Source organism: Pseudorasbora parva, chromosome 3, assembly GCF_024679245.1.
Source record: "Pseudorasbora parva isolate DD20220531a chromosome 3, ASM2467924v1, whole genome shotgun sequence".
In the NCBI taxonomy this organism is placed as follows: Eukaryota; Metazoa; Chordata; class Actinopteri; order Cypriniformes; family Gobionidae; genus Pseudorasbora; species Pseudorasbora parva.
The window spans coordinates 48,305,625-48,328,079 of record NC_090174.1 but is presented as its reverse complement, the minus strand read 5'-3'; the positions used below and the strand labels follow the sequence as shown (position 1 = coordinate 48,328,079).

Below are 22,455 nucleotides of genomic sequence, written 5' to 3'. Positions count from 1 at the left end.
ATTTTAATGAAGACCCTATGGAATAAATTAATGGAAAAATACTCCTGGAACTAAGGCTGCAGAAATAGTCGGTGGGCACTGTTGCCCTCTATAAGTCTTTTAATATATTTTTATTTAGGCTAAAAAAAAAAAAAAAACTTTTTTCTTATTTAAAACTATTTACTAACATTTACTATTTTTAATTAAATCACCCTAGCAGAGTTTAAATTGTTTATAAGATTGTAAGTAACGGTTTTAATTTTATGCAAAGTTAATTTGGGGCTTTGATAACTATATATTAGCAATTTTACAATTAAATGAATCACTCTAAAATTCTTCAAATACCATACAAGAGTGAACGTTCCTGCATTTCCTTTGAAGCGTATTTTCCGAATAAATGAAAAAAAAATTATTTGGGTTTTAAGATTACAGAAATACTTTGATTTGCACATCTGTCGATGAAAACTTAGATATCATATTCTCATATTTATCAATCTGCTGTAGATTAATGTACTATAAAAAAAATAGCCTACTACACAAACACCATAACAAAATCGCTTCGCTTTGTCAACGCTGTTTGTGCCTCGCTACTCGCCGTAGGTAACCAGGAAGTAGCGCAGTAACCAAGTAAAACGCTTCCTTTTGGTTATTTGTTTACGCGTCCGCTGTCGTTAACGGCTTTTCTCTTTACTAATTTTAATATTAATCATATAAATCACGGAAGCAACAGAAGATACACGGGTCAAAGCTTTCAGGGTGAATTTTCAAATCGATTTAGCAAGCAGAGCCTAGTTTAGCAGTGCGAGCGATTAATAAGCTTCAAATGCAGTGAGCATACTTTTGTAATTACAGCATTTTGTGAATTAAAATCGACTGCTCCAATGATTGTATGTCAAGGTCTATCATAGAAGTGGGGTCAGAAATAAAGCTTGAGAAAGAAACTCTGCCACAGCAGAGCGGTTGAGCAGCATATCCAATGGCTTTACCGACGCTTTCCGCGCACTGGCCAGGTCGAGTGCGCGCTCTGGAGAGGCAGCTGGTGCGGCAGCGGGAGCAGGAGGCTCGCTGGAGACAGCAGTGGGAGCTGCACTCTCAGTACTTTAGGGAGCAGGAGGTCCGCAGCAGCAAACAGGCGCAATGGAGCTCACGGCAGTCCTTTCAGCGCAGGTAACGTACTTAAGCTTGTGTGAGCGTATGCGTAAAGTTTATATTTGAGACCGCTTGACATCATTTTTTATGGCTGGGATGAGACAGTTTTAAGTTTCCCCCTAAAGTTGTCAAAGTATCAATACATTAAGGCAAAGATTTCTGTAATTACTGAACAGAAACTTGAATAACACCAACAAAAGCAAAGAAAACGTTCCCACTTTATAATAAGTCTTTTACAGTACTACTAGGCTATGTACTAACATTTAAATCAACCAGTTGATACAAATACTATGCACTTTTTGTGTACATAAATGTTGTTATATTGTACTTATTATATTTAAGAAATACCTGCATGTAATTAATGTTTTGTAAGTACACTGTCGACTCTTTCCTTGCACCTTACCCCACCCTGAAACCTAACTATATTACCAAACATGTTCCCCTATCCCACCTCAATAGCAGCAAAAGTGCTTTGCAATACATGAACACAATAGGTTCTTCTTCTTGACGTATTCCTCATGTCCGAAGATAATTGAGAAGGATTTTGTCTAAGGTGGCACACTCTCAGGTGACTGCAAAGGCCTATCTTGGACATGCAGACTCTTGAGCAGATGGGGCAGGGAAAGGTGCTTGGGCGGCCAGTTCTTTTTTTTTCGTTTACCCTTTGCTTGGGCAGTTTTTACACTGTCCCTCAAATTCCTTGGCAGCTTTCAAAGGGATGTTCCTCCACTCAATAGGTACCCAATAGGTACATTGCATCTAGTACACACCTAATATAGAAGATATTACGCATATAAGTAACATACAACAAAATTATACATAAATATACAGTAGATAATAGAACAACGCACAACATGTTGACTCTTATGTTGGGTCTTTTTCCATAATTTTTTTACTGCTATTGCAATATACTAAAAGTACTGGTACTCACACTTTGTTTACAGTCTCACACAGGGCATAACTACTTCACAACATTTTTTGAAGTAATCAATCAAAAATTGGCCTACAAAAATAGCTTTCAAATCTCTTGTTATGCTATAATCAAATACTGGATTCTATCCTTTTCAGTTAGGACAGGTTTTTTTATTTCTTTTTGGAACTGATTGATCATAGGCCTCATTGATCTGAGCTTATGCATCTCAGTTTTTGAGTAAAAAAGGCTGTATTTTGTGGATAATTTTGTCAATATTAAATAAAATATGAAAATATTGCACACTTGTTGTATACTTTAAGAAACTTTCTAAAGTATAAATATTGTTTTAATATACTAAATAACATAATTAATTGTGAAATGTGGCATGTTGGGATGTGAAAATGATTTTGTGCTTTTCACTTTTTTTCCAAGAAGAATTTTGTAACATATTAAGTTATTCATGTAAATATATGGGTCATTCGGGAGACAATATAATTGAATGGGCATAGTTTCATCATGAAACTGCCTTTTAGAACTTACTTTTTTTACTTTTAAATTGTTATTTTATAATTAATATTTATCTTATTACTGTGGCTGGCTTCACTTATACAGTGAATTATAGAACAATATTAAAAATCACATACTGGTATGTATTAACTGGCTTTTGCATCCATGGTGATAATGAAGACAATTTATGTTTCTAAGCAGTTACAAGCTTCTTTTCTTGGCCTTTTAGTATGTCAGCATTTCAGCGGGAGCGCATAAAGGAGGAGAAACAGAGGAAACTAGAGGAACGCAGGGAGCGTCTGAGGACGATGCTCCAGCAGGAGAGGGACCAATTGGAGACAGAGCTCAGAAATGTTTGCCCTGACAGAGACACACTGACTAATCAGCTAGTGGAAAAAACAGATGCTCTCCGGTCTGCCAGGGAAGAGAGGAGGAAAAATGTATGGACGCTAATTGTTTTGTTATAAAATTATGTTATGCTATGCATGTGAAAAATGTCTGATCTGATTTGGAGATTTTTATTTTCTTCAGCTTGCACAGGAGCTGCTGAGGGAACACTGGAAGCAAAACAACTCAGATCTGCGGAAGGTCAGTCATGTATCAGTAATTTATTTGAAGAAATGTAGTTATAATAAGTATTACTATGAGGTAATTTGTAAGGAAATATATATATTTTTTAAAGTAAGAATTTATATACACTACAGTGAGGAAAATAAGTATTTGAGCACCCTGCTATTTTGTAAGTTCTCCCACTTAGAAATCATAGAGGGGTCTGAAATTGTCATCGTAGGTGCATGTCCACTGTGAGAGACATAATCCCCAAAAAAAATCCAGAAATCCAGTCAAACGTTTCCTGTAGTTTTTCACCAGGTTTGCACACACTGCAGGAGGGATTTTGGCCCACTCCTCCACACAGATCTTCTCTAGATCAGTCAGGTTTCTGGCCTGTCACTGAGAAACACGGAGTTTGAGCTCCCTCCAAAGATTCTCTATTGAGTTTAGGTCTGGAGACTGGCTAGGCCACGCCATAACCTTTATATGCTTCTTACAGAGCCACTCCTTGGTTATCCCGGCTGTGTGCTTTGGGTCATTGTTATGTTGGAAGACCCAGCCTTGACCCATCTTCAATGCTCTAACTGAGGGAAGGAGGTTGTTCCCCAAAATCTCACAATACATGGCCCCGGTCATCCTCTCCTTAATACAGTGCAGTCACCCTGTCCAATGTGAAGAAAACCACCCCCAAAACATGATGCTACCACCCCCATGCTTCACAGTAGGGATGGTATTCTTGGGATGCCACTCATAATTCTTCTTCCTCCAAACACGTTTAGTGGAATTATGACCAAGAAGTTCTATTTTGGTCTCATCTGACCACATGACTTTCTCCCATGACTCCTCTGGGCTGACTTCTCACCTTTCTTAGGATCATTGAGATCCCTCAAGGTGAGATCTTGCATGGAGCCTGAGTCCGAGGGAGATTGACAGTCATGTTTAGCTTCTTCCATTTTCTAATGATTGCTCCAACAGTGGACCTTTTTTCACCAAGCTGCTTGGCAATTTCCCTGTAGCCCTTTCCAGGCTTGTTGAGGTGTACAATTCTGTCTATAGTGTCTTTGGACAGCTCTTTGGTCTTGGCCATGTTAGTAGTTGAATTCTTACTGATTGTATGGGGTGGACAGGGGTCCAACTGTTTTCAACATTGATTATTATAAGACATGTTTTGTTTTGTTTTTGAGCACCAAATAAGCATACTATACTGATTTCTGAAAAATCATGTGACACTGAAGACTGGAGTAATGATGCTGACAATTCAGCTTTGCCATCACAGCAATAAATTACATTTTATATATTAAAATACACAACAGTTCTTCTAAATTGTAATAATATTTCACAGTACTACTGTTTTAATGCATTTTTGATCAAGTAAATGCAGCCTTGCAGAGCATTGGAAACTTTTAATGAAAACCTTTAACAAAACATCTTACAGGTTTAAGTAATAATAATAAGAAGAATACATTTTATTTATTAAGAATTTGCTAATATGTATATATATATTTTTTGTTGATATTTTACTTTTAAAGCCTCAAAGTACATATATGGCCTGTTTACATACACTGAAATTTCATTAATATTATTAAAATGTTTCCTTTAAATTTTAATTTTTAAAAAAAAAAAATTAAGCTGAGAGATGAGTAAAACACATTCATATGGTATGCCATCAGTAGAGTTGGCAAAAATTCATGCAAGGTATTTATGTAAGATATTTTTTTTTAAATGTTGATCAAGAGCCCAACGTGACTGTAAGTTAATAGGGCATGTGGTGTGTTTCTTCCATGACTGATCTGTAACTCTGCGCTCTGGATTTGGTTCCAAACACACGCAATCACTTCTGGAGCATTATTTAATCAGATATCTTTGTGTCTCAAATGTTTGTGCGTACAGGTGGAGTCAGGGTTGCACAAAGATCATGTTGTGAGCCAGTGGCAGTTTCAAAAGCAGGAGAAAAAACAGGTAAGATTTGAGTTCACAGGAAGTGTTCAATGCCAGTGCTGCCATGTCGGCTTATGCATGAGAGCTGACCAGTTGAGCATCACGTAACATTAACCATCTTTTGTGTACAAATAATATTAGTTGTGTCCTTGTTGACAGTTCTAAGATATTTGACTCTGTTCTGTACCACTCAGGCTGATGAGAGAACTCAGGATGAGAAACTGCGTTTTGAGAACGAGTATGAGAGAACCAGACGGGAGGCTCTGGAAAGAATGAAGGAAGAAGAGGAGAAGAGAAGACAGGAGGAAAAGAAGCGAGCTGAAGATCTCCGCAAACAGATGGAGGAGCTTAAACTACGGGACCAGGAAGTATGGCATTACTGTAGAATAGATGAATACTTGTAATGCATTGAGTTGTGTCTGTCACAACAATAAAACAAAGATCATGAAGATCAAGTAAATTCATTATATAAATTTTTAGTTATTTGTTTGTTTTATTGGTAACACCTTACAGTAAGGTCATATTAGTAAAGGTTAGTTAATGCATTTATTAACAGAAACTAAACACAAGCAAAACATTTGTTACAGTATTTATTAATCTTTGTTAATGTTAACAACTGTTCGTGTTATAACAATTTCAATAAATAATATTAACAGACATCTTTTGATTTAAAAAAAATGTATTGGTCAATTTTTAAATGAACATTAACTGAGATTAATAAATACGTTAAGACCCATTAAAACCAAGGACAATAACTATAATGATAACGATAAAGATATAGTTCTAAAAATCCTTCTGATCTAAATATAAAAGAACAAAAGAGTCCTCACCACAACTATAACCGCACAGATAAACAATATTGTTGGAATCACTTTTTGCATTTTTTCTAGTTGATGAATGATAAAAACATTGACAGCCAATCAGAATCCATTCAGCTGTAATGAGTTTGAGCATTTAAAGGCATAGTTCACCCAAAAATGATAATTAGCCCATGATTTACTCACCCTCAAGCCATCCTAGGTGTATGACATTCTTCTTTCAGACGAACACAATCAGAGTTATATTAAAAATGTCTTGGCTCTTCCGAGCTTTATATTGCAGTGACTGTTGGGTCATTTTTGAAATCCATAAAAGTACAGCTGTCCATCATAAAACTGTTCCACACGGCTCTGAGGGGTTAAAAAAGGACTTCTGAAGTGAAGCGATGCGTTTGTGTAAGAAAAACATCCATATTTAAAACTCTATAAAGTAATTAGGACCTCTTAGTTTCCAGCAAATCGCCTTCAGTGTTTAACTTACAGAAATAGTGTAGCATCTCTCGCAGTTTAAAATACTAATGTTACGAGAGTAACTGGTGTGCTATGTCAGTGTGCATTTTAAACTGGGAGAGGCGTGGGCGGTTTTATTCATCTGAACGAAGACTGTCATATACACCTTGGATGACTTTAGGGTGGGTAAATCATAGGGTCATTTTTATTTTTGGGTGAACTATCCCTTTAAAGCAGCCAACTAAACGCTTAGAATGAACAGAACAATAATGTCTGCTGGTGTGGACGCTAGTATAGTTATGGATATACTTATCTTTATAGTTAGTGTTCTTGTTGTGAACAGCCTTTAGAGGTATTTTGCATTCATTTAATTTGATTTAAAGTTTAGTTAGTGGCACTGAAAGTGTATGGGAGTTTTTATACATTTTATTTGTTCCAGGCTGAGCGTCTTAAGCAGGAACAGGAAGCTCTGATGTCTCAACGCTGGGAGCTTGAAAAGCTAGAGGATGAGAGAAAGAGGATTGAGGAAATCAGGAAGAAAACTGAATTCGGGTAAAATATTTAAACATGTTAAGGGATTTTTTCTGCAACTGTTGTCTAAATATAAAATGATTAAAACCATGTTTTTTAATTGAAATAAATATTAAATAAAATGAATAAATAATGAAATATTATTATTGGTACGTGCTAAAATCACTAACTGAAATAAAACTTGAATGGAAACAAAAATAAATTACAACTATTTGCAACTGATGCACTATAGTCAGTGATGCCAGTAACGCGTTACATAGTAACGTGTTACTCTAATCTGACTACTTTTTTCCAGTAACGAGTAATCTAACGCGTTACTATTTCCAAACCAGTAATCAGATTAAAGTTACTTATCCAAGTCACTGTGAGTTACTATTTTAGTCATTTTCCTTTGTAAAAACCGACAGCTTATCAAAGTTCTCAGCCCGAGGGCTGGAGCCGTGTTTTTTATTTATTTATTTTATTTTTTACATTGTTGCAGCCATTAAAATAGTTCAGTTTTGTTTTTAATGTCAAAGTAGTTATTTTTCGTTTCGTTTTTTATTATCCTAATTTTGTTTGTTAAATTAAAGTTTATATAGGCAAGACAATTCAAGAGTTGGTTTGAGAGACTAGGCTATTAAACATGCGGTTAACTCACTGGGTCGTCACATAAAAAAAATTAAAACTTTAATTTAACAAACAAAAATTGCTCCAAACATTTTTCTAAATGAACTTAAAAAATAAACGAAACGAAATATAACTACTTTGACATTAAAAACAAAGTAGGCTAGTTATTATACCACCACAAAGGCATTTCTGACGAGCTGAGGCAGCTGATAGATTAGCCTACTGCTCGCAACGGCGCTCAAAAAACCCGAAACGGGCTACACAATCTAAAAAAAAAAAAAAAAAAAAGTACAGGCAGGTTGTCTTATAGCCTACCTTACACTTCAGCAAAATTAATATAAATCCGATCTTCAGTTCCCGCGGTATATGCTCATTTAACGGAGTTCACATCAAAGCAAAAGATTCCAGCATTTTATTCAGCAGCTCATTTTAAATTCAATGATGGCAATATGAGAGAGAGCGACCTAAGCACTGGTAAGATCATTAGTCTCATTAATTTATATTGAAGATGATTGTGTTTTGTGTGACTTATTTTAAAGTTTCATTTACGGCCATATGCGTTGGCTTGCTTTACTCATCTGCAGCGATGTTGCAGTAGCACCGTCATATCTATCTGACTACAACATAACACGCTCTCACACATTTATTTTTTAATTATTTGCCAGGAGTAAAATTTACACATGTGGTTTAAACAACCAGATATTTACATTTGTAAGGTTTAGTTTGAAATGCTTTCATGCACCTTCTGAATTGGTTTGTTTGAGTGATCGGAATTAAATACGTCTGGAAAGACTCTCGAAAGGCATTTAGGCCTACTCCTGGTCATTTCGCAATCAGATAGATACCTGGTCAGAGAAAACGAATGAAGGAACCAGTTGTAAAAAGGCCATAACTCTAGCAGCTGCTCTGAAGAAACGGACTCTTTAACCCTGCGCGAGCCATATCTTGACAGTGGCGCAAGCTATCATGGTCTCATGTTGTTTCCACCAGCACATCTCATTGTTCATTTTAATTATTAAAATAAATATAAAACGAAGGAGACGCCTAAAAAAGGGGGCGTAAAAAAGTCGGGACCGTCAGTCTCGGGCATAAATACAATAAAGTGTGTTGCCAAAAACGGTTGTCATTTCTATTTTGAGGCGGCAGCGGTGTTGTCGGCAACTGCTGAATGTAACTAATAAAGTAACTTGTAATCTAACTTAGTTACTTTTAAAATCAAGTAATCTGTAAAGTAACTAAGTTACTTTTTAAAGGAGTAATCAGTAATCAGTAATCAGATTACTTTTTCAAAGTAACTGTGGCAACACTGACTATAGTATATAGATAATACTAAATTGGTAGCCTAAAGCCATTGCTCTCTGCTTCCACAGGCATTTCCTGACTCGTCAGTATCGTGCTCAGCTGAAAAGGAGAGCACAGCAGGTGCAGGAGGAACTGGTGTGTTACAGTGAAAACTGATGGTTTAACCTCTTTTTGCCTCAGAACTCAATACACTGTAGTTTGTCCTGACTGAGTAACTGCAATACCTTCCCTGTCCACCAGGAGGCAGACCGCAAGATCCTGGCTGCGCTGCTGGAGGGAGAGGTGGAGGACGAGAGGCTGGAGAAAGCCAGGAAAGAGAGAGCTGTCGCTGACGCCGCCTGGATGAAGAGAGTCATAGAGGAGCAGCTCCAGCTGGAGAGGGAGAGGGAGGCAGAGTTTGATATTTTATATCGGTAAGCACACAGTCAGGAGGTTTTTTAAAGATGCGTTTGTACCTGGAAGTCGGACTCATGCTCTGTTTTTGTATGCTGCCTGCAGGGAGGAAGCCCAGCGTGTTTGGGAGAGGAGAGAGGCAGAGTGGGAGAAAGAAAGGAGAGCCAGAGAGAGACTGATGCGGGAGGTGAGACGAGATTAGCAGTTACATGCTCAAACTTTGCTTTTCTTTTATTAACCCCCCTTCAAACAGTGCACTTTGTTCTTATACTTTATGTGAATAATTTTCACGTTTTTTTATTTTTTTAAATGGGTCATATATTGAGGAATTAAATATAGTAGAGTAAAATCTTCCCCAGACTCATTCTGAATTTACCAAGTAAGCACTGAATCTAATTTCATGTGCAAAAGAGGGTGTTTATATAGATATATTTATAGGAACTGTATGTTAAAAAATGTAATGTCACCTGATATGTCACTGGACATTAAGAAATCATGTTAATTTCAAATACTTACACTCCTGAACAAAATCTTAAGACCAGGGGATTCATTGCAAGTTTTACACATTTCGCACTTGTGGATCATAACCGGGTTGTAAGTGCTGCTTCAAAATGCCAAAAGAAGAAACAGGAGCAAGAGACAAAAAATAGAGAGTAGGCAATTTATTAAAAACTGCATTTAAACTCAAACAGGCCGTTCATCAGTGATCAAAAGTTTAAGACCATAGCCCAAAAATAAACGCACAACAGTACTAAAAAAGTCAAAAAAGGACTCAAAAAAGGTGAGTAGCTCCACCGCACTTCAAAAACTCGTTTCGGCATGCTTGATGCGACTGTTTCCAGGAGGCTGGTGGAAACGTTTCCATGTGCTGAAGATGATTTCACGAAGGGCATCCATGGCCTGGAACTGACGTCCATTTTTGTAAACTTCCCTTGCCATCCATCCCCAAATGTTCTCAATGGGATTTAGATCAGGAGAACACGCAGGATGGTCCAAAAGAGCAACGTTATTCTCCTGGAAGAAGTCCTTCGTCAGGCGGGCTTTGTGAATTGCAGCGTTGTCCTGTTGAAAGGCCCAGGCATTACCGGACAGATGGGGTCCCTCGGTCAAGAGGGATGCCCGCTGCAATAGATCCACATAGCCAGTCGCCGTTTGACGCCCCTGCACAACCTGAAGCTCCATTTTTCCATTGAAGGAAAAAGCACCCCAGGTCATGATGGAGCCTCCTCCACTGTGCCGCGTAGAAAACATCTCAGGTGGGATCTCCTTGTCATGCCAGTAACGTTGGAAGCCATCGGGACCGTCCAGGTTAAATATTTTCTTGTCAGAGAATAAAACTTTCTTCCACTTTTCAATGTCCCAAGTTAAGTGCTCCTTTGCAAATTCTAAACGGGCAAGTTTTGTCGTGGGAGGAGACGTGGCCTTTGAAGACGTTTTTGTTCTTGAAGCCCTTCTCTAGCAGATGACGTCTTATGGTTATTGGGCTGCAGTCAGCATCAGTAAGGGCCTTAATTTGGGTTGAGGATCGACCTGTGTCTTCACGGACAACTCATCGGATCCTGCGGCTCAGTGCAGGTGAAATCTTTTTGGGTCTATCACTTGACTTTTTTGTCCCATAACTCTCAGGATTTTTTAACTACTCTCTATTGTTTGTCTCTTGCTCCTGTTTCTTCTTTTGGCATTTTGAAGCAGCACTTACAACCCGGTTATGATCCACTAGTGCGAAATGTGTAAAACTTGCAATGCATCCCCTGGTCTTAAGATTTTGATCAGGAGTGTATATAACTGATAACAGTAGTCCGGCCAGGATATTGTCATTTAAAAGTTGTTGTTGCAGCCCTCAGCTGATGTTGATGTTGACATGTTGTGTTTTGGCCTGAAGCTCCACCCTCCACCTATCAACCAATTACGAAGTCAGTAGTGTTTCGGTATCTGGGTTGCCAGCTCTGCTCTAGTTACCTCAGCTGCAGCTACAAACGTTCCTGCTGGATCCTGCAGCTTATCTGGCAACCTCGAGTCAGGAGGAGGGGGAGGGAATACACCACTCTACAGTCATTTAAAAGTGATTGAAGTACCAGTTTTGGCCACAATCTTACATACACTTCCTGAGACTGCAGAAAAACAGCCTGTTTAATTTTAAGTCATGGAACATCAAATGTGAATCACAACACATTGACATCAAAAGTCAGTAAGATTTTAATGTTTTTGAAAGTCTGTTAATATACACCAAGGCTGCAATTATTTGCAACTTTTTGAGCAATGTTGCCAGGCAAATTTTCCCGAGCAATGTTGCTTGGGCACTTTGCCATTAAGAATGGGCAGCCAATTTCTATCTGTATACTTTAGATCTGTCATGGGCCATGTCTCACCTAGCTGCCGTTAAACGCAAAATATTGCTCAGAACGTTGCCCCATGTATCATCACCTTCAGTGTGTGTTGGATGTTATATGTTTGGTAGGTTCTGGCAGGACGTCAGCAGCAGTTGGAGGAACGAATGCGGGAGAACAGGCTGGCAAGGGAAGAGTCTCTGCAAAGGAGAGAGGAGCTCATTCAGCAGCTGGAGCAAGAGAGACTCACTGTACGCAAGGAGAGGGAGCAGCAGGAGGGATCCCGCACAGCTCGCATGCAGGAGATCAATGCACAGGTGTGTGTGTATAGTAGCACTTCACTTGTTCTAGCATATGAGTTATAGTTGTCTTCAATAGATGTGTTCGTCCAACAGGTGGCGCAAAGGCGCAAGGAACAGTGGGAGGAGCAGCAAAGACAAGAGCAGGAAGAAGTAGAAGAGAGGGAGGAGCTTAGGCTGCAGGAGGAGGAGCTTCGTCATGAGACAGAGAGAATGAATCGACAGGGTTACCAGGAGAGAGTGAGTGAAGATTAAAGTGTTAATGAAGACCCAGTGTTTATATGAAAATAGATGTCAAGTTCTTTGAAATGTAATAACTTATTTTTTTTTTTTTCATCATGGCAGATTTACGGCAGACCCCGGTCAGCATGGACATGAGAGCGCTTTTACAGGAAGAATTATTGTGCCACATCCCCTATCAGATGCTAGGATGCATTTTCGGGGATATCTATGTCCATGCTGATCTCGGCCACTTTGTGCATAAATGAGAGCCAGTTTTGCCCTCAGAGATCATTTTAATATATGGCCCATAAGTTTATGATTTACATTATGGCTTCTATAAATAGTTGTTTAGGTAAGTTCTCAATTTCAAATTTTCATTGCACTGGTCCTGAGGTTTGCATGTAGGGCTGTTTTTTATATGTAGATTGTTTGTATAGATTCATTTCAATGCTGACCATGTTTTTAATAAAGAAAACATTTTATCCATTGTCTACTGCGTTCATAATGAAGAATTGTAACTGGGCAGCAATGTGTGCAAGCAGTAATATTTAACATAAGCAAAAAGTATCACCCAGTCAACACTGAAAAATAAGTTATCAGTAGATTGCTTCCATTATAATAAGTGTTGGGGAAAGTTACTGTTGAAAGTATTGCATTACAATATTGCGTTATTCCCTTAAAAATAACTGGTTGCATATTACAGTATATGTAAAGTAATGATAATTTAGCATGACTTTTTATCACCTGGGCTGGGTTTGCTTGTTTGTTTTATTAACAAAAAAGTTATATTTTTGGCAAATGTAAAAGCCTGCCCCTTTCCCATCAAAAGTGAAATGAATAAGCCTCAAGCTGAAGGAAATGCAAATTCATGCCTGTACTGTAGAGGGCACAGCTTAAGTAAAACTTTCAGCTTTGTGGCCATTCTGGATTGCAGAAGAATAGAATGCAGAAGAAGAAGGTTCAACACTCTTATTTTAGCAATACAAAAATAAAAAATGATGTTTCTCAAATCGTTTGATTATTGGTATGGTTGAAATGTATCTGAGGGTCAGCAACAAAAATCTCTATCTCTAAAAATAAGTAACTTACTTATTTGAAAAAGTAACTCAGATATTTTGTTGTAAATTTTAAGTATTAAAGTGAGTACATAACTCACATTACTAGTTATGCGTTACCCCCCCAACACTTATTATAATTAACACTGACTGTCGTAAGTTAGATTTTAATTAAATGTTTACATTTGGGTTCCCGAATGACACATTGTTCTGAAGTTTAAAAACAGTACTGAACTGAGTACACACACACCCGGAGAAGTGAGCAGCCATTTTTACTGTGGTGCCCAGGGGGCGACTGGGGGCTAGGGCCTTACTCAAAGGCACCCCGCAACCTTCGGCTTACCAGTCTGACCAATAGGCCACAACTCCGCCGTTAATTCATATGGCTTACTTTTAGATACGAACAAAAACTCTGGGGCAAAAATTAAAGCTCAAAATTATAAATTAAATTTATTTAAAAAATAAAGAACACATTTTTCTTCTTAACCACAGGCATAACAATAATATTAATGAGTGGAAGACCAGTTTATCTGATTAACTACAAACACTCAAACAAGGGGACTTTTAACACTGAGCTGTAAGTCACTGACTCTTAGCTCTAATAACACGGAGCAAACGCTCCACTGCACAACTGTTTGCTAAGTCGAACCTGATCTGGCAAAATACTTAGTAGAGAGGAAATAAAAAAAGATCTGCAAAGTTAAGAGCTGCCTAAACAGTGAAGTGAATATACGATATGGAGAACTATCTACAAAAACTGAAACACATCTATAGCATCACAAAAACAGCAATCTGCTGGTGGAGATTATTTCATCCTCATACAGTGCCTTGCGAAAGTATTCGGCCCCCTTGAACTTTGCGACCTTTTGCCACATTTCAGGCTTCAAACAAAGATATAAAACTGTATTTTTTTGTGAAGAATCAACAACAAGTGGGACACAATCATGAAGTGGAATGAAATTTATTGGATATATCAAACTTTTTTAACAAATCAAAAACTGAAAAATTGGGCGTGCAAAATTATTCGGCCCCTTTACTTTCAGTGCAGCAAACTCTCCAGAAGTTCAGTGAGGATCTCTGAATGATCCAATGTTGACCTAAATGACTAATGATGATCAATAGAATCCACCTGTGTGTTATCAAGTCTCCGTATAAATGCACCTGCACTGTGATAGTCTCAGAGGTCCGTTTAAAGCGCAGAGAGCATCATGAAGAACAAGGAACACACCAGGCAGGTCCGAGATACTGTTGTGGAGAAGTTTAAAGCCAGATTTGGATACAAAAAGATTTCCCAAGCTTTAAACATCCCAAGGAGCACTGTGCAAGCGATAATATTAAAATGGAAGGAGTATCAGACCACTGCAAATCTACCTAGACCTGGCCGTCCCTCTAAACTTTCAGCTCATACAAGGAGAAGACTGATCAGAGATGCAGCCAAGAGGCCCATGATCCCTCTGGATGAACTGCAGAGATCTACAGCTGAGGTGGGAGACTCTGTCCATAGGACAACAATCAGTCGTATACTGCACAAATCTGGCCTTTATGGAAGAGTGGAAAGAAGAAAGCCATTTCTTAAAGATATCCATAAAAAGTGTTGTTTAAAGTTTGCCACAAGCCACCTGGGACACACCAAACATGTGGAAGAAGGTGCTCTGGTCAGATAAAAACCAAAATTGAACTTTTTGGCAACAATGCAAAACGTTATGTTTGGCGTAAAAGCAACACAGCTCATCACCCTGAACACACCATCCCCACTGTCAAACATGGTGGTGGCAGCATCATTGTTTGGGCCTGCTTTTCTTCAGCAGGGACAGGGAAAATGGTTAAAATTGATGGGAAGATGGATGGAGCCAAATACAGGACCATTCTGGAAGAAAACCTGATGGAGTCTGCAAAAGACCTGAGACTGGGACTGAGATTTGTCTTCCAACAAGACAATGATCCAAAACATAAAGCAAAATCTACAATGGAATGGTTCAAAAATAAACATATCCAGGTGTTAGAATGGTCAAGTCAAAGTCCAGACCTGAATCCAATCGAGAATCTGTGGAAAGAACTGAAAACTGCTGTTCACAAACACTCTCCATCCAACCTCACTGAGCTCGAGCTGTTCTGCAAGGAGGAATGGGCAAAAATTTCAGTCTGTCGATGTGCAAAACTGATAGAGACATACCCCAAGCAACTTACAGCTGTAATCGCAGCAAAAGGTGGCGCTACAAAGTATTAACTTAAGGGGGCCGAATAATTTTGCACGGACAATTTTTCAGTTTTTGATTTGTTAAAAAAGTTTGAAATATCCAATAAATTCCGATCCACTTCATGATTGTGTCCCACTTGTTGCTGATTCTTCACAAAAAAAAAAATTACAGTTTTATATCTTTATGTTTGAAGCCTGAAATGTGGCAAAAGGTCGCAAAGTTCAAGGGGGCCGAATACTTTCGCAAGGCACTGTATACTTATCTGCAGTGAATGTATTGGGAATTAAAAGAAAAAAATATTAATTAAATACCGTGACCTCCAAATCACTAAGGTTGAATAACATTTCCTTATTTTCTTATATATTTTTCTTCAATACACTGTATAAATCTGAATTATAGCCACTTGGCATATCCAAAAAGTCCATTTAACATCAGACATTAAATGAAATCTGATCTTACTTAACTTGACATCTTTATACTTTCAAGTTTATTGTATCTGTACAACTGGCCTACTTGACCACACTACCTGAATGTTTTGTACAGATAGATTACAATAATATTATTTGATATGTTGTAGATTTCATTGGGATTATCATGGTGGGGAAAGGCTTAATTTTAACGATTAGAAAACAGCACAGACATCCACAATTAATGGACTAAATGTTTGATTATGAAGAGGTAAAAGGATTTTTCCAAATAGTGCAAAGAGTCAGGCATTAACTGAATATTTAGTGACTGGCTGCTCCATTTCTGCTCACAACATCTAGTCAAATACACTTTCACGGATCAACACATACACACATCCTACACAACCCTTGAGAGCATTTCAGGCTTTATCTTATGGCTTCAAGCCAAACAGAAATGTTAAATTAGAAATAAAACATGCAAATACAGCTAAGCTTAGATTTTAAAAAAATCTCAACTGACATATCTAAAAAATGACTCATAAAATAACATGAAAACATCAGGGTTGCATTACAGGTGGAAGTAGGATCAGTTGTTGTTTTCTTTGGTGGTTATGGTAACAAGTTGCTTCGCAGCCTTAGCGATGTCATAAGCGCACTGGATGACCTGCTGGGTGACCAACTGCATGTCCGCTGCGGGGCAGCTTTCCAGAGGAGACGCTTTCTTACACTCATTCTGGAGTCGGTTTGCACTGGTCGTTAATAATCGCAAAGAGCTCCTTACCGTCTCAAAGCGTGGTCTCTGTGGACAATGGTGAAAATGAAAACGTAAAATTCACACAGACTATTTTTTTATAAGTGGTTCAAGACTCCGCTAACTACTAAATATATGTCCAGATGGCCCTAATAAAGCATTTGGACACTTAAGACACACTTAAATGTACAGAATATTTGAATGAATAATATATAACTACAAAAAAACAGTAATTTGTTACCAAGTCTGAGCGGTGTGTGGGATTTTTATAATTCTTCTAGTCTATATGAAGCACACACATTAAGATTTGAGTGCGCAAGGCAATATATTTTATATTAAATAATAAATAAAGGTTTAAATAAACATAATATTAATAATACTGGTAACACTACGATAAGGCTCCTTTTGTTAAAAATTATGTTTTTTGTTAACTAACAAATGACAAATAATAGCATTTTTTATTTTCTAACATTAAAATCAGGTCTGTTAATATTTAATAATAAACTAGAGCTAAAATTAACAATAAACAGTTATATTTTTAATAACTATGGTCCACAAATATTACTATATACTGTAACAAATGTATTGATCATTGTTATTTAATGTCTTATCTACTATTAACTAATATATTAACTAATTGGACCTTAGTGGAAAGTGTTACAATAATATACATTTTTATATAAATAAATGAAATGATAAAACGCGTGACCTACATTAAGTGTCTAGATAGTTTTTTTGCCACTGTACATTCCAAAAACATCCTAAATATAACTATCAACCAGCAATATATATTAAAATTTGGATATACAGTACATCCTACTTTACCTGCATACATACAGTATACTCACATAAAGTATAAACTACATGGCAAATCTCAGCTTGATTGCTTTATTGCTCTATCACAAAATGAAAACTATATTATCATCAAGCTCTTGATATGGCCTACAGCTTTTTTTATTGCATTTATGAAGTGTAGGGAGGAACTACACACCTTAGGGAAGAGGGCAGCCATCTCATTCACAGCCACATGTATTCTTTCTGCGCAGGGTACAAAGCTATTAGAGGAGAAAATGAAAGACTGTATAAGAATCACAAAATAAAATACATCAGTTTGGAGAATGAGAGAGAAAAAAACAAAACAAAGCAAGCTAACCACAGAGCAAACGGTGGAAAAATGTTTAATACAATTTGCCCATAATATTGTACTGTTTCTGCCTTATAAAAATAAATTTAGTTTTAATCCACTCTGGCATATTACAGTTTGTAGAAAAAAATACAGATATATTTAGAAAATACATGGTATATATTTGGCTTTAATTTATTTATATGTGCATTTATAAAGTTAACATTTCTGTGCATTAATCCACCAAAATACAACAACAACAAACAAAAAAACATGCAGATGTTTTTAAACGTTAGTTGTGCAGCAGACATGATGCAGACATTTTTTTAGAGGGTAAAACTTTTTTCCACCAACTAATTTGCTTTCCTCTGCAAATTGAGAAATATCTTGAAAACCACACTGCTCATTTCGCAATACAATTCAAACCAGTGCAAAACCAAAAGGTCAAAAGTTAGAGGGATGTCAGTACAAAGCCTTTTCCTAAAAGAGAAACCAAGTGCACCAACATGATATCCTGCAAATAAAGGTGAAGTTTAGAAGACAATGCAAACTGATACAGGCCTTTGGCATTACCGTAGACATACTAGTAATCATGCATATTACATTCATGTTCAAATTAGTGTGTAAGTTATGAAGAGAGAGGTAGAGGTAGACACTGTGCCTGTGAGGCAGGGACAGAGGCCAGAGTACCAGGAGGCAGGGTTGTTGGGGTTGGCAGGGTGGGGAGCTCTGAGGCCGAGGGACTGCATGGGAGACGGGGGCTTGTCTGCCCAAGGCACCAGTGTGCTGAAACAACCCAGACTGTGCCTAAGTCTGCGGACACTCTCCCTCTGCTCACTTGGTCCACTGGTTGGGAAAAGAGACCAATCGGGACCCAAACAGAGCATGGCCCCCGATAGGACAGACCACAAATGATGAACACAGACAATTGAGAACAGATGGAAAACGGAGAAGGTATGAACGGAGAAAATGATTCATTGGTTGGGAAACAAGTGAATTACAAAAGCAGGCACTTTCTATTAATAGGGTACAACAATTCATTCAGTTCATTTATTTTTAATAAAAATGTCTATATAAAGGGTAGCACTTAACCTTTAGAAAATATTCAATTTCAACCTCTGGAGGTCAAATTTTTATTAATTTTATATGCGGTTGGCCATTTTTGCAACATTTACTTTGATTTATTTATTATTTAATTTGTTCAGAAATATTTAAATACAAAATTTGAGTACAGTAAGATTATTTAAAAATAAATTAATACTTGTATTCAGTAAAGCCACTTTAAGTTGATCAAAATTGATCACAACAACAGACGTGTAATGTTACAAAAGATTTCTATTTCAAATAATTGTGATTTATTCATTAAAGAACTTTATTGCCAGGTATAAACCACATTTTAAAATATATTTAAATACAAAATTTATTTTAAATTGTATTAATATTACATGTACACTAACCTAAAGGATTATTAGGAACTACTTTGCAAGTGTTTCAGTATCATTGTCAAATCATTGATGTGTGTATACACAATTTACACTCACCTAAAGGATTATTAGGAACACCATACTAATACTGTGTTTGACCCCCTTTCACCTTCAGAACTGCTTTAATTCTACGTGGCATTGATTCAACAAGGTGCTGAAAGCATTCTTTAGAAATGTTGGCCCATATTGATAGGATAGCATCTTGTAGTTGATGGAGATTTTGGGATGCACATCCAATGCACGAAGCTCCTGTTCCACCACATGCCAAAGATGCAGTTTTTAAACGCCTCAGGAATCTTTTGCAGGTGTTTAGAGTTAATTAGTTGATTCAGATGATTAGGTTAAAAGCTTGTTTAGAGAACCTTTTCATGATATGCTAATTTTTTGAGACAGGACTTTTGGGTTTTCATGAGCTGTATGCCAAAATCATCAGTATTAAAACAATAAAAGACCTGAAATATTTCAGTTGGTGTGCAATGAATCTAAAATATATGAAAGTTAAATTTTTATCATTACATTATGGAAAATAATGAACTTTATCACAATATGCTAATTTTTTTTAGAAGGATCTGTATATATATATATATATATATATATATATATATATATATATATATATATATATATATATATATATATATCCATATATACATACATACATACATACACTACAATTATATTAATTTGATATTAATATAGCACAAACAGTCATTGTGGTTCAATGTAAATTGCTGGTTACCATTGAGAAGGTAAAGGTTGGACAGGCCAAAAAACACTGTGTACTTAAAATGGTCTACTTTTCATGCATGTATATTAATTTAGATGAAATTTTATCTGAATTTTTTTAAAACGACTAAAATATTGATTTATGTCTATACTGCTTTAAAGAGAAAACTTTTTAGTCACTAGCATTTTTCAAGATATCTTCTTTTATGTTCAACATACAATCATGTGAAAATGTTAGGACAATGTCACCCTATTAAATGCAATGGTTTTCTGTATATAAAATAAAAAAAAATTATCTAGTGCTTGGCAGGTCTTAAAGTTTGGAAAATAAAATCTGAGATATACAACAATACATGACATATTACACTCATTACGTCATTATTTATTTAGCAAAAATAAAGTCAAGATGGAAAAAAATGGGTGGCTGTTAATGATAGGGTGTCCTAAGTAAGGACACCCTATCATTAAACTGCTTGTAGATCCACTTTTACCAACGATAATTTGAAGTAATCATTTTCTGCATGATTTAAAGGTCCCGTTCTTCGCGATTCCATCTTTCAAACTTTAGTTAGTGTGTAATGTTGCTGTTAGAGCATAAATAATACCTGTAAAATTATAAAGCTCAAAGTTCAATGCCAAGCGAGATATTTTATTTAACAGAAGTTCCCTTTCAAAGCCTACAGCGAACGGCTGGTTTGGACTACAGCAGGAAGTGCAGGGATGTAATGACGTCACTAGAACTGTTTGTTGCAGTTTCTAAGACAGAGGAAACAGCGCTGTTCAGATAAGTAAATTGTGTGAAAAATACTGTTTTTTTTACATGTGAAACATGAACTCATGTTATATTGCACACTGTAAACATAATCAAAGCTTTGAAAACACATGAAGAACGGGACCTTTAAAGGAAGTGTATTTAAGATTGTGGCCAAAACTGGTACTGCAATCATTTTTAAATGGCTGCAGAGCGGTGTATCCCCTCCCCCCGGATGCCGAATCACTACAAACTTTGCGATTGGTAGACAGATGGAGGGTTGAGCTTCAAGCCAAAACATCAGCATCAGCTGAGGGCTGCAACAACAACTTTTAAATGACAATATCCTGGCCAGACTACTGTTGTCAGTGACATAAGTATTTGAAATGAACATGATTTCTTAATGTTTAGTGACATCAGGGTCATTTTATGATTAACTGAAATACATTTCTTACATACAGCTCCTTTAATAGTCTCTCACATCATTCTGGAGGAATTTTGGTCCACCCTTCACAACATTGCGTCAGTTTGTTGAGGTTTGTGGGCATTTGTTTATGTACAGCTCTAGCCACAGCATTTCAGCCAGGGTGAGGTCTGGACTGAGCCATTGCAACACCTTCATTCTTTTCTTTTTCAGCCTGTTAATTCTGTTATAGATTTGCTGGTGATCTTCGGATCATTGTCCGGGTGCATGACCTAATTTTAGACAAGCTTCAGCTGTTGGACAGATTGTCTCACATTTGACTTCAGAATACTTTGGTAAACAGAGGAGTTCATGCTCAAGGACTGCAAGTTGTCCAGGTCCTGTGTCTACAAAACAAGCTCAAAATCATCACCCATCCACCAGCATGCTTGACTTTTGTTATAAGGTGTTTGTGCTGATATGCTCTTTTGGTTTTCACCAAACTTGGTGCTGTGCATTATGGCAAAACCACCTCCACTCTGGTCTGCTCCAAAAGGACATTGTTCTAGAAGACTTATGGTTTGTTCAGATGCAACTTTAAAAAAAACATTGCAGCAAGGCTTAGGTTTGCAGAGAGAAGAGGCTTTCTTGTGGCAACCCTTCCAAACATGCCATACTTGACCCATCTTTTTCTAACTGTACTGTTATGACACTGTCATTAACATGTTAACTGAGGCCTGTAGAGTGTGAGGTGTAGTTTTTGCGATGTCTGCAATTTTTTTATGAGTATTCAACAGTCTGATCTTGGCGTAAATTTGCCGGGACATCGACTCATGGGAAGACTGGTGTCTCTTTTGAACGTCTTCCACTTGTGAATAATCTTCCTCACTGTAAAATGAAGGTCTTCAAATGGTTTGGAAATAGGGTTGTAAGCCTTCGCAGATTGATGGCAGATAATTGCTTTCCTCCTCGGCATTGTGTCAACACACACCTGAGTGCCCCATACCATTTGATTAGCAGCGCCTGACCATTAGTTACCCTCTTAATTCTTATGTTAACGGTAAGCGTGTCCTAACTTTGTCACATTTTGGCTTTATTTTTTGCTCAACAAATACTTACACGTTGTGATATCTCATGTGTTGTTGTTGTGTGCTTTATTATTTTCCAAATAAAGACCAGGGGTCTCATTTATAAAACTGTGCGTAGGATCCCTACTAAAAGTTACGTGCGGCCAAAAGCCAAAAAATTGAGTACGGCAAAAAATATTCAGATTTATAAAACTGTGCGTACTCACACCTCTAAGCAATTTTCCCTTTATAAATCACAGATCACCCGCAGATATGCGTACATGAACCAGGCTCATACCGCCCTGTACACGCCCATTTTTAACCATAAATAGTCAATGCAAACCACCTCATGAATGCTGATCGGCATGTAAAGGAGAGTGGAATCCCATATATACCTGGAAAATTGCCATGCGACCCGCAAATTAATTAATCCAAGAAAGTGAAAACGTGTATTTTTGTTACTTTTAATAATGGCGACAGGTGAGAAGAGAAAAAAAAAAA

The 22,455-nt window shown here is 37.1% G+C and overlaps 2 protein-coding genes across 5 annotated transcripts in view; one reads left to right on the top strand and one right to left on the bottom strand.

Moving 5' to 3' along the window:
- Window positions 1-589: 589 nt before the first annotated feature.
- On the top strand, window positions 590-12,477 carry tchp (trichoplein, keratin filament binding). 2 transcript variants are annotated; one of them, XM_067439310.1, is made up of 12 exons: window positions 590-1,146; window positions 2,778-2,988; window positions 3,080-3,136; window positions 4,991-5,059; window positions 5,233-5,406; window positions 6,746-6,858; window positions 8,817-8,883; window positions 8,992-9,161; window positions 9,247-9,328; window positions 11,600-11,785; window positions 11,864-12,007; window positions 12,113-12,477. In XM_067439310.1, the coding sequence occupies exons 1-12, from the start codon at window positions 956-958 to the stop codon at window positions 12,143-12,145; spliced, it is 1,497 nt and encodes a 498-aa protein (XP_067295411.1). In that variant the 5' UTR covers window positions 590-955; the 3' UTR covers window positions 12,146-12,477. The 2 variants fall into 2 exon arrangements, with proteins under 2 accessions (XP_067295411.1, XP_067295410.1); XM_067439309.1 differs by having other exon boundaries at window positions 8,989-9,161.
- A 2,978-nt stretch (window positions 12,478-15,455) lies between these two features.
- git2a (G protein-coupled receptor kinase interacting ArfGAP 2a) overlaps window positions 15,456-22,455 on the bottom strand; it is a 34,246-nt gene continuing 27,246 nt past the window's right edge. The window contains exons 19-21 of one of the 3 annotated variants that reach the window (XM_067439311.1): window positions 18,214-18,369; window positions 17,392-17,455; window positions 15,456-16,448 (exon numbers count right to left, since the gene is read on the bottom strand). In XM_067439311.1, the coding sequence (XP_067295412.1) occupies window positions 16,236-16,448; window positions 17,392-17,455; window positions 18,214-18,369 (433 nt within the window). In that variant the 3' untranslated portion in view covers window positions 15,456-16,235. The remainder of the gene's footprint in view (window positions 16,449-17,391; window positions 17,456-18,213; window positions 18,370-22,455) is intronic. The other 2 variants (XM_067439313.1, XM_067439312.1) reach the window with 2 other exon arrangements.

Excerpts from the sequence above, each read along its gene's own strand:
- tchp (XM_067439309.1), top strand. The coding sequence starts at position 956 with ATGGCTTTACCGACGCTTTCCGCGCACTGGCCAGGTCGAGTGCGCGCT. Across the intron at positions 2,989-3,079 it reads GGGAAGAGAGGAGGAAAAAT|CTTGCACAGGAGCTGCTGAG; the intron begins GTATGGACGCTA and ends TATTTTCTTCAG. Across the intron at positions 8,884-8,988 it reads AGCAGGTGCAGGAGGAACTG|GAGGCAGACCGCAAGATCCT; the intron begins GTGTGTTACAGT and ends CCTGTCCACCAG.